This window comes from Podarcis bocagei, assembly GCF_964188305.1.
Source record: "Podarcis bocagei genome assembly, chromosome: 11".
Lineage (NCBI taxonomy): Eukaryota > Metazoa > Chordata > Lepidosauria > Squamata > Lacertidae > Podarcis > Podarcis bocagei.
Window position 1 is genome coordinate 66,153,343 of NC_138136.1, and position 17,886 is coordinate 66,171,228.

Here is a 17,886-nt window from a genome sequence, read left to right on the forward strand (position 1 = left end):
ATGAATCCCAAGCCGGAATTAAGATTGCCGGAAGAAATATCAACAACCTCAGATATGCAGATGACACAACCTTGATGGCAGAAAGTGAAGAGGAATTAAAGAACCTTTTAATGAGGGTGAAAGAGGAGAGCGCAAAATATGGTCTGAAGCTCAACATCAAAAAAACGAAGATCATGGCCACTGGGCCCATCACCTCCTTGCAAATAGAAGGGGAAGAAATGGAGGCAGTGAGAGATTTTACTTTCTTGGGCTCCATGATCAGTGCAGATGGTGACAGCAGTCACGAAATTAAAAGACGCCTGCTCCTTGGGAGAAAGGCGATGGCAAACCTAGACAACATCTTAAAAAGCAGAGACATCACCTTGCCAACAAAGGTCCGTATAGTAAAAGCCATGGTTTTCCCAGTAGTGATGTATGGAAGTGAGAGCTGGACCATAAAGAAGGCTGATCGCCGAAGAATTGATGCTTTTGAATTATGGTGCTGGAGGAGACTCTTGAGAGTCCCATGGACTGCAAGAAGATCAAACCTCTCCATTCTGAAGGAAATCAGCCCTGAGCGCTCACTGGAAGGACAGATCGTGAAGCTGAGGCTCCAATACTTTGGCCACCTCATGAGAAGAGAAGACTCCCTGGAAAAGACCCTGATGTTGGGAAAGATGGAGGGCACAAGGAGAAGGGGACGACAGAGAATGAGATGGTTGGATGGTGTTCTTGAAGCTACCAGCGTGAGTTTGATCAAACTGCGGGAGGCAGTGGAGGACAGAAGTGCCTGGCGTGCTCTGGTCCATGGGGTCACGAAGAGTCGGACACGACTAAACGACTAAACAACAACAAGGAACTATTGAGAGATTCCATAGTCAGAAATACTCAAAGAGAAGGGAGTCGAAGATGAAGCGGAGTTTCTTAATGCTGAAATATTGATGGCACAAATGCAGACAATTCCAACAAGAAAGAAAAATGGGAGGCATCTAAGGAAACCATTGTGGCAGCATAAGAAGCTTACAGACAAGCTGAGAGTTAAGAAGGGCATGTATAAGAAATGGAAGAAAGGGGAAATCACTAAGGAAGAGTATACATGAGTAGTCAACAGTTGCAGGAGGAAAGTCAGGCTGGCCAAAGCTCAGAATGAGCTCAAACTTGTAAGAGAGATTAAAAATAACTTTAAAAGGTTCCTCTGGCTATGTTTGAAGCAAGTAGTAGGTGTGCTGGGTGACTGCCCAGCATAGAATACCCTCTGCTGTGGGGCTCGCAGGACCTTCCCTCTGATTGGCAGGCAGGCTTCTTCTACTGGGTGGGTCCTGGCCAACAGGCTGACTGATTGACTGCAGCCTTGGAAATAGGAGGGCCATGGACATCATCCGGAGTCCCTGCCTCCATGTCTTGTTGCGGAGCGCAGATAACGCATGATCTGCAGGTGGCACAGCCCCCCCTGCCCTGGGGGTGTGTGTGAACAGGGTTAATTACCCTCATTTAAACCTGAATTACGGCATAACTGGCTGTTCGATCTCTTGGGAGGCTGCCATATTTCATCGCCGGAAGCTGGAAGATGTCCAAGGCACAAATTTGGCAACTCTCCAAAGTCAGTCTCGTCAGCCAGAAGCCCCTGTCTCCTAAAATTAATAAGATTTGGCAAAAAAAGAAACAAACAGGCGTGTTCTGGACAGAAAGAGTTAAAAGAAAAATCTGCTAAACTACACAGTCGCTGGAGGCCAAGTTTTGGACTTCAAAAAGACTCCTATCTTGTCTTGATGAATGAGGTGAGAGGCTACTGTGTTTTTGTATTCGTTATATCTGCTATTTCATGATTTAGTGAACCTCACCAAGAAAGAATTAATTACCCAAAGGATCACAGGAGGCGTAAAATAATTGGACGTATTGGCATCATCACAGTCCTCAGCAGAGACCCCTGATCAAAACTGGCAGAGTAAGATCAGATATGATCAGGTCAGCTCGGGCTGAGCAGGGAAGATGGCAACAGTAGAAGCTCTGACGCAGAAATAAAAAGGTTATGATCAGAAAAAGTCTCCTTTAATGGGGGGAGATTGGAGATATTTTTTTATTGGAATTACAAAAGGGGTGTACTTTACAGAGGATGCATTTGCTTGCATGGAATATTATGACATACAGTTTGAAAAGAGAGTGATGGTAAACTCTGGATGCCTGCCAGCTGTCCGAGGGCCCCGGAGAGCTGGCGTGGGTTTTTATGCGGAAACCAAAACAATCTTTGTGTAACTTACTGATTGCCAAGTACTCCCCTACAGTACATTTGAAATATCGGCTGGTTTGGAAAGATCAAAGACAGTGCAAAGTCATTAATTAATTTCAACCTTGGATGGAAGCTCAGAGCCTATTAGAGCAACAATCAGCAGAAAAAGGAGGGGTCACTGAAGGAAGTCTGTGCTTCAAAATATTAAGACTGAACAATGTGGGAAAAGCCCCTGCATGATTATAGAAATAAGGAATGGTTAAATAAAACAAGATTGAGAGTTATACCAGCGACTGACTGATCGAGAGAGGAGATTGTCAATATCAGGATTGGAAAATTGTGAAGTAAAAAAGAAGATAGCAGAAAGATAAAGGATGGATATTTAGCTCTTGAAATCCAGAACATGGGAAGTCCCACTGAAATTAAATAATTCAGACTCTAAAATTGGCTGTATTGTTCTTTGTTTTGAATGTGGTAAGATTTGGCTTGATTTGTTATTAATATGAATGTTTTTTCCCTCTTTATTGGAAAATGAATAAATTTTTTTTTTACAAAAAAAGGAAAAAGGAGGGCCAGATGAGCCTTGGGCTGAGCTTTGTTGGCTTTAGTTGCTGTTGTGGCCCCCAACTGCTTAGAGTGTTTTAAATGGCCTTTAGCGTTTTAATAATTTTCAACTGTTTTCAACTGTTTTCAACCTGTTTTATAACGGCTCTTTGGGGGATGTGCCTCAGAGGAGAGGAGAGGAGTAGGGCCCCTCAATCGCAGTGGTTTAGGGTAGGGAGAGGTATGGAGGGGGGCAGGCCAGGTAAGGGGCACACGTGCCAGCCCCTCCTCCAACCTGGGGAATTGTGCTGGTCCTATCAGCCAGCCCTCAGGTCAGTGACTATTGCTGAATGCCAGGGCAGCTCAGAATAAGATTTAAATAATAATAATACAAGGTATACCACCCTATACCAGCAGGTCTCGGGGCGCTTCACAGGATAAAATCATAATATTAAGGTATAGGTGCAATTTATTCAGAACAAAAGGCAAAATTAATTGTGAACAATGTAGTGAAAGAAGAGTTTAAGATTGAGAAAGGGACACGACAAGGTTGCCCAATTTCTCCATTGCTCTTTATATCGGTCCTTGAGGTTTTGTTAAATATGATTAGAAAGGACCAAGAGGTTAAAGGTATACAAGTGGGAGCTAAACAGTACAAACTGAAAGCATTTGCTGATGACTTAGTATTGACTTTACAGGAGCCAGAATCTAGTACTAAAAGGGTATTGGAACTGATTCAAGAATTTGGACAAGTAGCAGGTTTTAAATTGAATAAGATGAAAACTAAGGTTTTAGAGAAAAACTTAACTGTGAATGAGAGAGAGAAGTTTCAGGAGGAGACAAGACTAACATTGGTTAAGAAAGTGAAATATTTAGGGGTTAACATGACTGCCAAAAATGTGAATTTATGTAAGGATAATTATGAAAAATGTTGGATTGAAGTGAAAAAGGATTTAGAAATATGGACAAATTTGAAGTTATCATTGTTAGGCCGAATTGCTGTGATAAAAATGAATGTGTTGCCAAGGATGTTGTTTTTGTTTCAAACATTGCAAATTTGGGATAAGATGGATTGTTTCAAGAAGTGGCAGAAAGATATTTCCAGATTTGTTTGGCAGGGCAAGAAGCCTCGAATAAAATTTAAGATATTAACTGATGCCAAAGAAAGAGGTGGATTTGCCCTGCCAGACCTTAAACTTTATTATGAATCAGCTGCTCTTTGCTGGCTGAGAGAATGGCTGCTTCTTGAAAACACTGAAGTGTTGGATCTAGAAGGCTTCAATAATGCATTTGGCTGACATGCATATTTGTGGTACGATAAGGTAAAAGCACATAAAGCGTTTAAAAATCACATTGTTAGAAAAGCATTGTTTAATGTTTGGATAAGATATAAGGATTTGTTAGAAAAGAAAACCCCAAGATGGTTGTCACCAATGGAAGCGAAGGCACAGAAAAAACTCAATATGGAGGCCAAATGGCCGAAATATTGGGAAATTCTGGAACAAGATGGAGACAGGGGACACCCCTGAGAAGGAGGCTAGTTCACCAACACAGGTGCCAGATATATGGAGAAACGTGACTCAAAGAAGTAGGAGGCCCAGGGTTCGCTCTGATTGTTTAGAAATACACAATTGCTTTGAAGCCCTCTCCCCTAGCATGGAAGACAAAGAACAGACTCCATTTGAGGATCTCTCCCTCATTACAGTCGATCAGGTATATGAAGACGAGCAGCAAAGTCAGTCCTCAGGGAATGTGCAGGCGACCTTGGAACAGACAGCTCATGGAAGAACCCCAACCAAACCTAAGAGGAGGCGTGTAGTGGTGATAGGGGATTCCCTACTGAGGGGAACAGAAGCAGTGATCTGTGGGCCTGACAAGATGTCTCGGGAAGTGTGCTGTCTCCCCGGGGCTAAGATCAAAGATGTAACTGAACGACTGCAAGGAATCATAAAACCCATTGACAAATATCCCTTCCTCTTGATTCATGTGGGAACCAATGACACTGCAAGCAATAGCCTCCAGAAGATCAAAAGAGACTACGAGGCTCTCGGCAGGAAATTGAAGCAACTAAATGCACAAATTGTCATCTCGTCTGTCCTCCCAGTTGAACGACGTGGCCCAGGGAGAGAGGGGAAAATAGTGGAAGTGAACAGTTGGCTTCGCAAATGGTGTAAACAGGAACGGTTTGGATTCTTAGATCATGGACTGCAGTTTCTTGAAGATGGACTTCTGGCAAACAATGGGCTGCACCTCACAACGGTTGGGAGGAATGTTTTTGCCAAAAATCTCAGAAACCTCATCAGGAGGGCTTTAAACTGTGGGGGAGGGAGACAGTGCTCCTGAAGGTAGGAGTCTATCAATTGATGAAGATGATCATCCAAATGTCATAGACCAAATGGAGCAAACAGCACGCAGACCTAGTGGTGGGAGGAAAAAATCCTTAAATAAAAGACACGGGGGAATGATAAAATGGACTTCAATGTCTGTACACTAATGCGCAAAGGATGGGAAATAAACAAGATGAGCTTGAGCTCTTGGTACAGCAAACTAAATATGACATAATAGGCATCACTGAAACCTGGTGGGATAAGTCCCACGATTGGAATGTAATAATGGAGGGATACAATCTATTTCAGAGAAACAGACCAGACAAGAAAGGAGGAGGAGTGGCGTTATATGTCAAGGATGTGTATACCTGTGAAGAGATCCAAGATTTAGAACCTCAAAGCCAAAATGAGAGCGTTTGGGTCAAAATTAAGGGAGAGAAGAATAACAGAGACCTCATTGTGGGAGTTTACTATAGATCCCCAAGCCAAACGGAGGACATAGATGATGCCTTCCTGGAACAGATGGCCAAGCATGCAAAAGGAAGGGAGATAGTAGTAATGGAGGACTTCAATTACCCGGATATTTGTTGGATGTCAAACTCAGCCAAGAGCATAAGGTCAAACAGATTCCTCACTGGCCTTGCAGACAACTTCATTGTCCAGAAAGTGGGAGAAGCAACAAGAGGAACAGCCATTTTAGATCTGGTCCTAACCAATGTTGATGACCTGGTTAGTGGGGTAGAAGTGGAAGGATCATTAGGCGTGAGTGATCATGCTCTTCTGAAGTTTACTATACAGCGGAAAGGAGCAGCCAAGCATACTAGGACTCAATTTCTTGACTTTAAGAAACCCGACTTCATAAAACTTAGGGAAGTGCTGGGTGAGATCCCATGGACAGTAATACTAAAAGGAAAGGGAGTTCATGATGGCTGGGAGTTTGTTAAGAGGGAGATAGTAAAAGCACAACTTCAGGCAATACCAATGAGACGGAAACAAGGAAGGTGCCTAAAGAAGTCAGGGTGGCTATCTAAAGAACTTTTAACTGAGTTAAGATTAAAAAAGGATGTGTACAAAAAATGGAAAAGGGGGGATGACACCAAAGAGGAATTCAAACAAATAGCCAGCACATGTAGACACAAAGTCAGAAAAGCTAAAGCACAGAATGAACTCAGGCTTGCTAGAGAGGTTAAAAGCAACAAAAAAGGCTTTTATGGGTATGTCCGTAGCAAAAGGAAGAACAAAGAAACAGTGGGGTCACTCAGAGGAGAAGATGGTGAAATGCAAACAGGGGACACAGAAAGGGCTGAACTCCTCAATGCCTTCTTTGCCTCAGTCTTCTCCGATAAAGAAAACAATGCCCGACCTGAAGAATTTGGAGCAAATGATTCAGCAAAGGAAACACAGCCCAGAATAACTAAGGAGATAGTACAAGAATACTTGGCTAGTTTAGATGTATTCAAGTCTCCAGGGCCAGATGAACTGCATCCAAGAGTATTAAAAGAACTGGCAGATGTGATCTCAGAACCACTGGCAGTCATCTTTGAGAATTCCTGGAGAACAGGCGAAGTGCCGGCAGACTGGAGGAGGGCAAATGTTGTCCCTGTTTTCAAAAAGGGGAAAAGAGAGGACCCAAATAATTATTGCCCAGTCAGTCTGACATCAATACCAGGGAAGATTCTGGAGCAGATCATTAAGCAAACAGTCTGTGAGCACCTAGAAAGGAATGCTGTGATCACCAATAGTCAGCATGGATTTCTGAAAAATAAGTCATGTCAGACTAACCTGATCTCGTTTTTTGACAGAATTACAAGCCTAGTAGATGAAGGGAACGCAGTGGATGTAGCCTACCTTGATTTCAGCAAGGCATTTGACAAGGTGCCCCATGATATTCTTGTAAAGAAGCTGGTAAAATGCGGTCTTGACTATGCTACCACTCAGTGGATTTGTAACTGGCTGACTGACCGAACCCAAAGGGTGCTCATCAATGGTTCCTCTTCATCCTGAAGAAGAGTAACTAGTGGGGTGCCACAGGGTTCTGTCTTGGGCCCGGTCTTATTCAACATCTTTATCAACGACTTGGATGATGGACTCAAGGGCATCCTGATCAAATTTGCAGATGACACCAAACTGGGAGGGGTGGCTAACACCCCAGAGGACAGGATCACACTTCAAAACGACCTTGACAGATTAGAGAACTGGGCCAAAACAAACAAGATGAATTTTAACAGGGAGAAATGTAAAGTATTGCACTTGGGCAAAAAAACCGAGAGGCACAAATACAAGATGGGTGACACCTGGCTTGAGAGCAGTACATGTGAAAAGGATCTAGGAGTCTTGGTTGACCGCAAAATTGACATGAGCCAACAGTGTGATGTGGCAGCTAAAAAAGCCAATGCAATTCTGGGCTGCATCAATAGGAGTATAGCATCTAGATCAAGGGAAGTAATAGTGCCACTGTGTTCTGCTCTGGTCAGACCTCACCTGGAGTACTGTGTCCAGTTCTGGGCACCACAGTTCAAGAAGGACACTGACAAACTGGAACGTGTCCAGAGGAGGGCAACCAAAATGGTCAAAGGCCTGGAAACGATGCCTTATGAGGAACGGCTAAGGGAGCTGGGCATGTTTAGCCTGGAGAAGAGGAGGTTAAGGGGTGATATGATAGCCATGTTCAAATATATAAAAGGATGTCATATAGAGGAGGGAGAAAGGTTGTTTTCTGCTGCTCCAGAGAAGCGGACACGGAGCAATGGATCCAAACTACAAGAAAGAAGATTCCACCTAAACATTAGGAAGAACTTCCTGACAGTAAGAGCTGTTTGACAGTGGAATTTGCTGCCAAGGAGTGTGGTGGAGTCTCCTCCTTTGGAGGTCTTTAAGCAGAGGCTTGACAACCATATGTCAGGAGTGCTCTGATGGTGTTTCCTGCTTGGTAGGGGGTTGGACTCGATGGCCCTTGTGGTCTCTTCCAACTCTATGATTCTATGATTCTAAGCTCTGGCCAAAAAAAAGAGAAGAAATGTTCTGTATATTTTCTGGCCACCAGCAATGGGGAACTGAATGCATTGCTTAAACAAATCCATACCACGAGAACAAGATTTTATTGATGCCCCTGATCCCCATTGCCCAACCCTGCTTAAACCCAGCAGTACCCCTCAACTTAAGAGGAGAGACATGTGTTGCTTGATATAGCTATCTTGACGTTTGAGTTTCCCCCTCAGCTGACAGGAAGGCAGTTGCACCTGATGTAGGGAGAAAGGGCTCTTCCTCAGCACTGCAGACCCAGTCCAAATCAAGGCAATTCTGGTCCTTTGGAGGGTTAATAGAATGCCTGGAAAACTTCATAATAATAGGATGTACCAGACGTTATAAGCAGGAGAAAGTCAGTTAGGAAGTAATGGGAATATTATAGGGTGTGTTCCATTTTTAAATTGACTGCAAACTTGGGGCCCATTTTCCAATTTTGGAGGTCTTTAAGCAGAGGCTTGACAACCATATGTCAGGAGTGCTCTGATGGTGTTTCCTGCTTGGCAGGGGGTTGGACTCGATGGCCCTTGTGGTCTCTTCCAACTCTATGATTCTATGATTCTATGATTCAATCTACCTGACATTTGTAAGTCACCCCAGAAATCTGTCACTATCTGTATAAGGTCATGAGTTTAGACAAGAGCTGGGAGCTGAGTGGTGGGAGAGATGGCGAGGAAGCATGAAGGTAGACTGAGGGAGATTATGATGTGTATGTGTGTGGCAGTGCGTTGCTGCTGTCGCAGCAAGATCACATGTGCGAGAAGTGATTTTCCTGGTGTGCGTGTGCCCATACAGCTCCTTGCCAGGGTGCAAGAGGCCTTGATGCGCCTCTGCACCTCCCTGCCAATTATGATGAGACGATGATGCTTAACCTAATTCTGTTATTTCTATTTACCAATCAAGCAAGAAAAGAGTTTTGTTTATGTTCAGTTTATTGAAGATTTTCAAGCAGAGAAGCTCTCAATCCAAAGCAAGATGACTCACCACCCCAGACACACTTAAAAATAATAATCACTTTCCTTCATCTAGAAAGAGGGCCATTTCCCTCCACCATGGGGTGGGGCACAACATGCAAATGCTAGCCCAGAAAGAAGCAGCTGGATCTTGATTATATGGCAGTAGGTAGATGTTTCATCAAAGGGGATCTCAAGAGAAATGCTGGAATTCATTCAGGACCATGGAACTCAGAGTCTGCAACCTTTTGTCCACCCTGAGAGATCTTTTCCTTTGCAATGATTCCTCCAAGCAACCCTAAAAGTCAGAATAAGAGCAAAAAATGAAGCAAGGGAAGCCGCATGACTGTTGCTTGGATAACTAACTACAAGTGAGGTGGATCTTCTTTAAAAGCTCCACAACATTTCCAAGTGAGGCATTTGTGTCAGCTGCAGGGTCATTCTCTGCTGATGATCAGTTTAAGCGGTCAACGGGAAGTCTACCTATTAACAGCCCATGGTGCCCTTCTAGCAAAATTTTGCTTCACATCCCATCCCATGGAACTTTACTGCTCAGTCATGGATACAGCTGTCGAGCTGCTCAACTGCCTCATTCCTTGAGTCTGAGCAACTGAATCTGTATCTACCTCCCATGTGCCGGTTCATGACTAGGGGCTTCCAGATTTCACGGTCCTACCACTGAGGACTTCTTGGATCATTCTTTGTCTAGCTCCTCCCCTTTGACCCTACCGCCTTGGGGGACCCTGCTGGGAGTATGAGACTCCCGATTGCCTTGCTCCCAAGGGTCATAGGAACGTGCAAGCCCACACACCGCGACAAGGTGATGATCCAGTGAGTGAAAAGCACATTCAGAGGCACATTGTGCCTAAGAATGGAGGTGGAACAGAGTCATTGTGGCTGCTAAGCATTGATAGCCTTCTGTGAAAGACCTCCAAGCAAACTTGGGAAGTGAACCATCTGCCCCAGGACTTCGCTCCAGCCCATGACAGAACTCAGACTGTCTCCTCCTTTCCTGCATTCCAATTTATTTATTACTACATTTATACCCCACCTTTTCTCCAAGGAGCTCAAGGTGGCATACATGGTTCTTCCCCTTAGAAAAACACTGTAGGCTGGGTTGTGAGACAGTGACTGACTCAATGTCAACCTGTGAACTTCCTGGCTGAGTCAGGATTTGATCTCTGGGCTCCCAGGTCCTCTCTTACCACTACTCCACATTGGCTCAGTTGCCAAATCATGTCCTTAAATCCCCACCAAGACAGCTACCAAGTGTTTGCTGCACACAGTGGTGGCTGGCTTTGTGATGCGGGTGGGGCTGTGGTCTTTTCCTGGCTTCCCAGCACTGTCTGATGCTGCCAGTTACTCAGAGGAAGTGGAGAAGGGCAGCAGGGTCCCAGAGCAGTGAGGGCACTACTGGCTGTACATTTAAGGAAGCATCTTTAGCCCTTGTCAGTGCCTATTGGGGAAGGATCTTTAGCTGCCAGCTATACAACAGTCAAGTGAAACCACCTTCCTCTACATAGTTATGTGAACTGAAAACTTGGCAGGTATTGAATGTTCCAAGCACTGAGATATTAGCACTTACCAGGCGTTCATCCCTTGAGGGTCACGGACAATCCTCTTGACACAGTTAATATCATTTGCGATGTCATCATTTAAGAATGCTGGCAAAGATTTGTCAGAAAGCAAAGGAGGTTACTGGGTGATACGGACCGGGGGGGTGCCTCCTTCTCCCCCCTTCTCCTTGAACGTCCGAGGCGATGACCTCGAGGGTGCCACCGCACACTCACCCTCAACCCCCTTCACCGTTGCACAAGCACCACACTTTTCCCAGACCCCCCCTTTCTTCCCCTTCCGCGAGCGAAATAAGCTCGAATACTTATATATATTCCCCTATCTTTTCCTATGCCTATCTGCGCTCCATACTTAGAACGAGTAGACCGAGTGTTCCTGTTTCCCCGCTGATTCCTATGGCCGCGCTTTAGCCAATCACAGCCATGCATTCGTCCTGCAGGAGCTAGCTCAGGGAGCTACTGCACGCCTCATTTCACCCCTGACAAGCTGTTGACGGCCCCCCACTGTGAGAACAATGGATCCGAAACCAGAGACCTCGTAAAACTGTCAAAATCCTGTTACAATGTATCCATTCTGTTTCCACTTGTCAAAATCTTGTTACAATGTATCTATTCTGTTTCTGCTTTTGCCCTATAGTACAGAATGGGTTTGAAATCATTGAAATCTTTAGAAATTGATATAAAATCAACCGTAACTCCGATTCCCTCACTTTTGGTGTCATTCAACTCAGCTCCCCTTGGACTCCATAATGCTATCCCTACTTCCATAATCCCCAAAACGGCAGGTCACGTACACAGGAACTTCTTAATCCTGCCAGATCGTTTCCCCAAACCCTTCCTCCGGGCAATACGAAGTGGCAGACGATGCATATCTCTGGCCCATTGTCTTGCCACCACCGGTACTCAATAAATGTTTATCTATGTATATTTCTTGCTCTGCATATTCCCCCTCCCTCATCCGAAATGTTAATGAATGTAATCCCACCTTTCCTTAATCTATTCATGACGTCTAAAATATATTCATGATGTAATTCGCGAAACATGACCTTCCCATAATGTATTCATGACGTTTCCTGCACTGTATTCTGGGTTATGGAGGGAACTTTTAAAAGCCTATGTCACCCCATTCTCGGGGTTCAATGCCATTTTGAACCTGTTGCGCAATAAAACTCGGATCTTCGTAGTTTGCTCCTGCGTCCGGCTGAGCTCCTTTTCTTCTCCGCTAGGACCCGCGGACTCTGTCCGACGAGCTGGGTGGCAGTGCAATCACGCACCCAGATTTTTCCGTAACACTGGGGATTCCTAAAATGCAAACCCCAGAATACAAACACCCCCAAGGCTGCAGGGGCTGCCTCTGAACTGTGGAAAACCTTTTCCTAGAGGTCCATCCAACTTTTGGGGAACACTTAAAGCATTTCCCCCTTGAGCTGGCATTCAAACATTATAGCACCAAGCGGGGGATCCCTTCTAGTCAGCTGCATTCTAGCCAGAGAAAGAAATCAGTTCTTTAAAAATGGCCCATCTCATCCTTCATCCAGACAAGCAAGGTCACAGCTCCAGGACACATTGCAACCCGGTAAAAGCAGGAGGATACAGAGCAGAGGCAGTGGGGCAGAGCATGGCCTAGTGAGAGCTCATGGCCTAGGGCATTGTTTCCCAGTCTGTGGGTCACAGCCTGCAAGTGGGCAGGCAAACCAGTTGAAGTGGGTCGATTGCTTCAGTGCTTCCCACCCCCACCCCCCACCCCGTTGGAATACTTTGGTAAGGAGTGCTAGGTCCTTTGTTTGCACAGCTGCCTGCCTCCAGATTACTTGAAATGAAAGGTTGGGAAAGGAAGGAAGGATCTGTGGGGTTATAACTGTGTGCTCCGGCTGCTGCTGCCTGCCAGCAAGCAGTGAGTGTCTTGTTTGTCCCATGGTAAGTAAGGCTGAATGGAATGGAGGAGGGTGAGGAGGAACAGCAGGGATTCAGGATTCTGCTATCCACCAACCTTGTGCTGAGGATGTTTTGTTTAAAAGGGGTGGAAAAGTAAAGGAGAGGCTGAGGTCAGAGTCAGGGGAATGTTGCTGCCCACTAGGCGGCACTGTTGGCAGATGGTTCTTTAGCCCTATGAAGATGCTTTTTAGAGCTGGGATGTTAGTGCTCAAGTAATGTGTGTGTGACTGCGAGAGAGATGTGCAAGTTGTGTGAGGAAGGTGGGAGAGATGTATTTGTGATGTGTGTTTACATGTTGTTTACATGTTGTTTCGTGCAAGTGAGAAAAATGGGTTACATGTATGTGTGCTCAGAAGGGAAGGTATGTATCTGAGTAAAGAGGGAGAGCAGTGTGTGTGTTTGCGTGTGTGTGTGTGTGTGTGTGTGTGTGTGTGTGTGAGGGGCTGAGGTGTAGGAGCCAGGGGGAGGTGTAGGAGCCAGGGGAAGCCAGGGGGGGGGGGCATCGCCCTGGCACACATTTTTGAGGGTGTGCAATCAGGTATCCCCACGACAGGTACCGAGCCCTGGCAGCTGAGGCACATTGGCAGGCAGGCTGGTCTGGTGAGCAGGTGGATAGAGGCAGCAGTCGAAGAGCCTGTTGGAGGCGGGCTCCATCCACCCTCTGTAGGGGCTCTGCATGCCACCCCTGGTGCCCGCCCCAACTGCCCAGTCCACCAAGGGAGGGGGGGCAGCAACCCACACTACGCTGCTGGTGAGGGCAGAGGGATGGACACATGCACATGTGGTGCATGAGAGACAGAGGAAGACAAGAACCTGAGCAGAGAGAGAGAGGCATATCTGAGTGAATGTATATCTGTGCAGTATAAGGTGGAGTGAGAGACACAAAACTTGCATGTATGCCTGTGGTCTGTATATGTGAGGGCATGTGTGTGCTCTGTGTGTACGCAATAGTGTCGTGCGGCTACCTTGTATAGATTTTCCTGGTACAAGGAGTGCTCCCTGGTGTTATTGGACAACAGCAGTATCAGTGTGTACGTTTGCATGTAAAAACAATATTAAGTGACACAGTCAGGACAAACAGGGCACAGCTGGCTTTCCATGATAAACATGAAGTTTGCGGGGAGGGAAGCAGCAATGACTGTACTGTACTCTCTGCAATTTTCCCTATGCTCACCCCAGTGGCTTTAACTCTAACAAATAAATGGAACCTATACTATGTGAAACATTTTGAATTTCATTATGTAGTTCCAATTTTTATTATTAACTGTGTCATTAAAAGTTCATCACAAATTCAACAAAGAAGGGGGCACAGGAAGAGAAAAGTGTTGGAAACACATTTTTAAGTTTATTAAGATATTAGTACCAGCATTTCTGGAAGTCCAAAATTCATTTGACAATAAATCTGTAGTCACCATGTCTTGCAAATTTGGATTTGTGGGTCACCATACCAAAAACATTGGGGACCACTGACTAAGGACAGTCCTGAAAGCTGGACAGATACACCTGGGGGTGAAGGTATGGAGGTTGTGGAATTCTTTTTTTAAAAAGTCTTCATGTAAATTCAGCAGTTTTTTAGTGTGAAATTCTCCTGAATGACAGCTTTGTGTGCAATTTTTTGTAATCTAATGTACTTTTGTATGCAATTTTTGTAAATATATCTATTTATAGGCATACTGTGCCCAATGCAGTTGGCTTGAGAAGGGCATTGGAAGATTAGAAGTGTGAGTTTTGAAGAATGTGCTGTGTCTTTTTCCGTGTATTATTTCAGAAAGTGCAAATTAGGTAGATTCACCTTCAAATGTGAACTGAATTAAAGAAGTGTAAGCTAGTAGGGAATCAAGAGATAAAAGGAACAACTGGCAAGTTTGGCCTTGGAGATCAAAACGAAACAGGGCAAAGACTAATAGAGTTCTGTCAAGAGAACAAGCTGGTCATCACAAACACGCTTTTCCAACAACACAAGAGACGACTCTACACATGGACATCACCAGATGGGCAGCATCGAAATCAGATTGATTATATTCTCTGCAGCCAAAGATGGAGAAGCTCTATACAGTCAGCAAAAACAAGACCTGGAGCTGACTGTGGCTCAGATCATCAGCTTCTTATAGCAAAATTCAAGCTTAAACTGAAGAAAGTAGGAAAAACCACTGGGCCGGTAAGATACAATCTAAACCAAATCCCTTATGAATACACAGTGGAAGTGAGGAACAGGTTTAAGGATTTAGATTTGCTGGACAGAGTGCCTGAAGAACTTTGGATGGAGGCCCGCAACATTATACAGGAGGCAGCAACGAAAACCATCCCAATGAAAAGGAAATGCAAGAAAGCAAAGTGGCTGTCCAACGAGGCCTTACAAATAGCAGGGGAGAGAAGGCAAGCAAAATGTGAGGGAGATAGTGAAAGATACAGGAAACTGAATGCAGATTTCCAAAAAATAGCAAGGAGAGACAAGAAGGCCTTCTTAAACGAGCGATGCAAAGAAATAGAGGAAAACAACAGAATGGGAAAAACCAGAGATCTGTTCAAGAAAATTGGAGATATGAAAGGAACATTTCGTACAAAGATTACCATAATAAAGGACAAAAGTGGTAAGGACCTAACAGAAGCAGAAGACACCAAGAAGAGGTGGCAAGAATACACAGAGGAATTATACCAGAAAGATATGGATGGCTTGTACACCCCAGGTAGTGTGGTTGCTGACCTTGAGCCAGACATCCTGGAGAGTGAAGTCAAATGGGCCTTAGAAAGCATAGCAAATAACAAGGCCAGTGGAAGTGATGGTATTCCAGCTGAACTGTTTAAAATTTTAAAAGATGATGCTGTTAAGGTGCTACACTCAATATGCCAGCAAGTTTGGAAAACTCAGCAGTGGCTAGAGGTTTGGAGAAGATCAGTCTATATCCCAATCCCAAAGAAGGGCAGTGCCAAAGAATGCTCCAACTACTGCACAATTGCAATCATTTCACACGCTAGCAAGGTTATGCTTAAAATTCTACAAGGAAGGCTCAAGCAGTATGTGGACCGAGAACTCCCAGAAGTGCAAGCTGGATTTAGAAGAGGCAGAGGAATCAGAGACCAAATTGCAAACATGCACTGGATTATGGAGAAAGCTAGAGAGTGCCAGAAAGACATTTACTTCTGCTTCATTGACTATGCAAAAGCCTTTGACTGTGTCGACCACAGCAAACTATGGCAAGTTCTTAAAGAAATGGGAGTGCCTGATCACCTCATCTGTTTCCTGAGAAGTCTCTATGTGGGACAAGAAGCTACAGTTAGAACTGGATATGGAACAGCTGGTTGGTTCAAAATTGGGAAAGGAGTATGACAAGGCTGTATATTGTCTCCCTGCTTATTTAACTTATATGCAGAATTCATCATGCGAAAGGCTGGGCTGGATGAATCCCTAGCCGGAATTAAGATTGCCGGAAGAAATATCAACAACCTCAGATATGCAGAGGACACAACCTTGATGGCAGAAAGTGAGGAGGAATTAAAGAACCTTTTAATGGGGGTGAAAGAGGAGAGCGCAAAATATGGTCTGAAGCTCAACATCAAAAAACGAAGATCATGGCCACTGGTCCCATCACCTCCTGGCAAATAGAAGGGGAAGAAATGGAGGCAGTGAGAGATTTTACTTTTTTGGGCTCCATGATCACTGCAGATGGTGACAGTTGCCACGAAATTAAAAGACGCCTGCTTCTTGGGAGGAAAGCAATGACAAACCTAGACAGCATCTTAAAAAGTAGAGACATCACCTTGCCAACAAAGATCCGTATAGTAAAAGCTATGGTTTTTCCACTAGTGTTGTATGGAAGTTAAAGCTGGACCATCAAGAAGGCTGATCGCCGAAGAATTGATGCCTTTGAATTATGGTGCTGGAGGAGACTCTTGAGAGTCCCATGGACTACAAGAAGATCCAACCTCTCCATTCTGAAGGAAATCAGCCCTGAGTGCTCACTGGAAGGACAGATCGTGAAGCTGAGGCTCCAATACTTTGGCCACCTCATGAGAAGAGAAGACTCCCTGGAAAAGACCCTGATGCTGGGAAAGATGGAGGGCACAAGGAGAAGGGGACGACAGAGGACGAGATGGTTGGACAGTGTTCTCGAACCTACCAGCATGAGTTTGACCCAACTGCGGGAGGCAGTGGAAGATAGGGGTGCCTGGCGTGCTCTGGTCCATGGGGTCACGAAGAGTCGGACACAACTAAACGACTAAACAACAACAAAGCTAGCAATCCCTGCAGTATCAAGTTGCTTACCATTGCAGGAGCTTCTACACCCATTGGCTGTTGGGCGATGCCCATTGTCGCACCACCAGCGGCTGTTTATCTGAAAGATTCCATAGTCACGGCTGCCGTCGGAGTTTGGTGGCCCCACGGCTCTTGTGTTAAATCTGCTTTCATGATAAGCGGCACAGAGCCCTGGAACAAAGTGAACAAGAAAAGGACTGCAATTTGGGTATACGCTCGGTGTGCAAACATTTTGTCAAAGTTTAGAAATAGAATAATTTTAAAACATTCTTTCAATGTTCACTATGGAAGCTGCCTGTAACGTCTACTCCCCCCCCCCCATGGTCTTAAATAGAAATTTGCACAAACTATGAATGAAAGTTGGGACATTTTGATGGGCAGCAAGGTGTGTGAACCTTTTCCTGAAAAGAAGTCCCCATTCCAGCTTTCCCCCAAAACACCAGAAATAGCAAAGATGAAGGGAAAGGAAGAGCAAACTCACAGTTGGCCAGGCTGATGCCATGATATCCACCTAACCCGCCCCGTTTCAGTCGTGCAGCCAGTTCACATCTCTTATACACTTTGGCTTCATTCCCTGCAAGGAGGAGGCAGAGGAGGGTGAGGGCCAGAACCTTCATCTCTGCGGCTCCCTGGCGAGTGAAGCTTGGATTCCCTGGGATCCCCAGTGGCTTTTGTAGACCACTGTTGTGGGCGGAGTCCAGATGGTGAGCAGAACACTGACGGGGGGAGGGGAATAAGTATTGATAGGAACCCCGCCCCCTGCAAAAAAACAGACACATGCTGCAATTCTGGTTTGATATATGATAACAGTGTGCAACTTAGGAAATATTTCAACATTCACTTAACATTTTCAACGGAAAATATTAAAGCAGGCAGCATGTATGCGCTTAAAGATTTAGCATCTGTGTAATATTAAATAATGGGATGCGGGTGGTGCTGTGGGTAAAGCCGCAGTACCTAGGACTGGCCGATCGTATGGTCGGCGGTTCGAATCCCCGCGGCGGGGTGAGCTCCCGTCGTTCGGTCCCTGCTCCTGCCCACCTAGCAGTTCGAAAACACCCCTAAGTGC

General features: G+C 45.1%; 1 protein-coding gene across 2 annotated transcripts in view; it reads right to left on the reverse strand.

The window, feature by feature from the left end:
* Positions 1-9,014: 9,014 nt before the first annotated feature.
* LOC308597542 (lysozyme C-3-like) overlaps positions 9,015-17,886 on the reverse strand; it is a 54,158-nt gene continuing 45,286 nt past the window's right edge. The window contains exons 1-4 of one of the 2 annotated variants that reach the window (XM_081213376.1): positions 17,299-17,480; positions 16,827-16,988; positions 10,639-10,717; positions 9,015-9,351 (exon numbers count right to left, since the gene is read on the reverse strand). In XM_081213376.1, the coding sequence (XP_081069502.1) occupies positions 9,285-9,351; positions 10,639-10,717; positions 16,827-16,988; positions 17,299-17,434 (444 nt within the window). In that variant the 5' untranslated portion in view covers positions 17,435-17,480 and the 3' untranslated portion in view covers positions 9,015-9,284. Of the gene's footprint in view, positions 9,352-10,638; positions 10,718-16,826; positions 16,989-17,298; positions 17,481-17,886 lie in introns of those variants that run through there. The other variant, XM_081213375.1, reaches the window with a different exon arrangement.